This window comes from Parasteatoda tepidariorum, unplaced genomic scaffold (assembly GCF_043381705.1).
Source record: "Parasteatoda tepidariorum isolate YZ-2023 unplaced genomic scaffold, CAS_Ptep_4.0 HiC_scaffold_6979, whole genome shotgun sequence".
Taxonomy (NCBI): Eukaryota; Metazoa; Arthropoda; class Arachnida; order Araneae; family Theridiidae; genus Parasteatoda; species Parasteatoda tepidariorum.
In genome coordinates this window covers 1-3,590 of record NW_027261885.1, presented here as the reverse complement: position 1 = coordinate 3,590, position 3,590 = coordinate 1, and the positions used below count along the sequence as shown (strand labels likewise).

Sequence of the window (3,590 nt, the reverse complement as noted above, 5' to 3'; positions counted from 1 at the left end):
TGAATGAGTACAGAAGCATGGAAGTTTCACTAAAACATGAAATTTTTACAACAAATAGTCATAATAGATGATAGAATTATTTAACTTGAATCTCAATAACCAATTACTGTTACTGACAATTCTGAGACTGGTTATTTTCCAGGTATAATGCAGAAATTTTTCAGAGTTTTTTTTTTTTTTTAAACTGCACTTTTTTTAAAAAAAAAAAATATATATATTTTCTGACTATTCTCTACTTTTAAGAGGCAAAATAAAATTCTCTAACAATTCCAGGTCTTACCTGTTCTCCCTGACCCAAGGGAGCCCTGTTTATAATAGGATTTTATTATACTTTGTAGGTTTCAAACTAGAGTAATGTCTCGCTCACAAGCTCAATTTGTCATAAATCAACATGGTTTTTTAATAGCTTTATCGTCCATTTCTCACAATGTTTTAAAAGAATTGAATTTTGACTTTGAGCAATCCCTTTTTAATCAGCTCGATTCGCAGGAATATTGCTGCTCAATCCAAGTTGAATATTGATCTTTTTCTAGTAAATTCTATATGGTTTTTCAAATTCTAACATAATACAATGTTATCACAATACACAAATTTTGAATTTATGTAATCTATGTTTGGAATGCTCAATGAACAATGTATGATAATTCCATTACAAATTCATGCTGTTTTCTGATCGTAACTTATTGTTTTTTCATCAATTATAATAGTAACTTAAACATCCAATATTTATATTAGCAAAACTTTTTTTTTTAATATACTGCCCTATGATTTTCCCAATTCTTTCCTTACTGACCTGCAATTTTTTAGGCTTAGTATAAAACCTGTGAACAAAAATCAGAACCAAAACAAGTACAAAAAAATTCATTAAAAGACAAACTAATACAACAGTAGTAACATTCTATCTTAATTTTAACTATTATGTATTTAGCCATTACTTTTATATGGTCTTTTGAGTATTTTCTTTCTAGAAAGTTATTCGAAGGAGGTATAGTACAATTACCAGCACCTTAAACAATTGAAAATCTTTTAAATAATCACCCCATAGTCTATTAGCAATCGCATAGCTATTTATAAATAAAATTATACTAAATAAAACAGTTATTTCTTTTTTTAATTCCAGGTGTATATCTTGAAGCAAAAATTTTATATCTTTTTATCAAAAAGAATAAAAATTAATTTAAACTAATTTGTGCTGATTACCAAACCCAATCTATCTCTTTATGTTTTTCTTATTGCAGAAAATTTTAACTTCATTAGACAGATGAATAAAGAAATGAAATGCATGAAAAAATATCAAGAATGAAGTACATGAATAGAATGTAACTATTTTTAATAGAAGGAAATAACTGAGCAAATAAAATATATAATAGTACCTAAAGCCTTACTTAAATGTGACAAAAGCAAAATGTGGAGGATTACCAATAGCTTTTATTTTGCGTGGGTTCACCCTCAAAGTGGAATTTAGTAACTTTCGAAGTTGCTAAAAAATAAAGGAAAATATAGCACACAGAAATAAAAAGTTTCAAAATTCTAATGAAAGCTTTAATCATACATTTATACTTACACCATAGCCAACATATTTAGGAAGATTAGTTATTTCGATCTTGTAAATTTCAGAAGTGAAATCATTTAGCTTTGTATATGAATAAAGATCAGGCTCTTTTTTAACATCAACGTTTTCAGCAACACTTGAAGTGCTTTGACTTTCAGAAACATCACACTTTTCAAGTTTAACACCAATGCTCGAAGTGTTTTGACATTCAGAAACATCACACTTTTCAAGTTTAACAACAGTGTCAATTGCAACTTCCATGTCACTTTCAAAGTGCTTTTAGTGATGAGATTTATGAGGCAAACCTAAAACAAATCTAATTTCATTGAAATTATGCTTAAAAATTAGCAAAATATAAAAATTAAAGATGTCATCTTATAAATAATGTTACATATTTTTCATTCAATCCTTTTTTAAATGATAAAATTTAAGAAAATTTATTAAAAAATTTAACAAAGTGAGGGATAAAATAAGTATTGTAATAAAGACAATTTTAATTAGTGATAAAACAAACATACCAGAATAGATAAACAGAAATATTTTATACCATTTACCAAGTAAATGTTATTAAAATTGGCATAAATTTTAAGAAAGTTTCTCTCTAACTAGAGATCCCTAAAAATATATCAAAAGGTCTCTGAGACAGGACATTATTAACAAAAATAATAATTTTCAAATGCATTTTTACAATTTATACAGCTTGTACTATAGATAAAGTAACAGATGTTATTAAAAAATAGGAAAAAGAAAAATATTTATTTCATAATCATTAAATATCGCTGATATTAGTTTTCTAAACAATTTTTAAAAAAACATCAAACAACTTAAACTGTCATAATATCTAATGCTAGAACTATTAGTAAAAGTAATTTTTCAAAGCCTCCTTAATAAATTACTGTAATTTCCAGTTAACTATCATTGGTGGTGTACAATCTGCAGGTGAGAATATCAGCCCTGAACAAGAAATTTCAATGGATAATCCACAGATTATTGGTTTGTTTAACGTAAGAGAAATACCGAAGCTCCTCTCAACAGCAGAATCCACATCATACATGAGCCAATGGGCATTGGCAGGGAAGCAGGCAAAAAGACATGCAATTATATTTAGGGAAATTTGCACAGCGAAAAACATGATGGATGAGTTTTCTGTAAGTTCAATTTCACCAATTAGGTTCCCATTTGCAAACGTGAATTTTTTGCATCCAGTGTGAAATGTCTCTTACACTTTTACCACTGACTTCAGTAAATAGAAAATTCACTACGTCTGATGCCCAAAAAAAAATTTCAGCAGATTATCCCCACTGATGACTTTTCCTGGTTTTTTTTACGAAGAAATCCACAGATTATAGGAAGGAAATTATAGTTATTGAAATTTTTGAACGACTTTTTGGATAAAAGCTTAAATTACCCCTTCAACACCATGTCTTAGTTCCTCTGGGCACATAAAAATTTTAAAACATTAATCTACCACCATATTCATTTATTGTTATTATACCATTAACCCAAAAGAAATAAATTGTTATAAATATCGAAAATAATAGCAACTAAACTGAGACCAGATATACTTAGTCTTGGAACAACCTGTGACATTATTAATATGCACCAGTATATGTGTACATTGACATGATTAATATGCACCAATATATGTGTACTGGTTCTTGGATTGTTGATGTAGGAGAGAATAATTAGAAACGTAAAAAAGTTCTTAATGAAATAATTTCATAGCTTTATGTTTAGTTAGGTTACAAACAGAGTATATTTTCATATTGTTATGTCATGCCAACTACAATCACCAAGACACTTAATTACAACTATTTTTTCGCATTAGCGATTTCAGTTTTCCCCAACAATTACATATATGAAAATATCCCACAACTGAAATAATAAATAAAACTAAAATGTCAAATTTTTTTCAGTTATTCAGCAAAACGTTTTTCTAAAATGTAGGTACTGTATATAAATATAGTAAATACTGTAAAAAAAAATAAGTACGGTATATAAATAATAATAAATAATATACTAATAATAATATGCTAAT

The 3,590-nt window shown here is 27.4% G+C and overlaps 1 protein-coding gene across 1 annotated transcript; it reads right to left on the bottom strand.

The window, feature by feature from the left end:
- Window positions 1-1,322: 1,322 nt before the first annotated feature.
- Window positions 1,323-1,874, bottom strand: LOC122273698 (tRNA (uracil-5-)-methyltransferase homolog A-like). Its single transcript, XM_043057719.2, has 2 exons — window positions 1,565-1,874; window positions 1,323-1,480 (listed from the first exon to the last, which is right to left on the bottom strand). Exons 1-2 carry the CDS (start codon window positions 1,811-1,813, stop codon window positions 1,382-1,384), a joined length of 348 nt encoding a protein of 115 aa, XP_042913653.1. The 5' UTR covers window positions 1,814-1,874; the 3' UTR covers window positions 1,323-1,381.
- Between the last annotated feature and the right edge of the window lie 1,716 nt (window positions 1,875-3,590).

Coding starts and splice junctions, on each gene's coding strand:
- LOC122273698 (XM_043057719.2), bottom strand. CDS start 1,813: ATGGAAGTTGCAATTGACACTGTTGTTAAACTTGAAAAGTGTGATGTT. Junction 1,481..1,564: donor CTAAATATGTTGGCTATGGT/GTAAGTATAAAT, acceptor TTTATTTTTTAG/CAACTTCGAAAGTTACTAAA.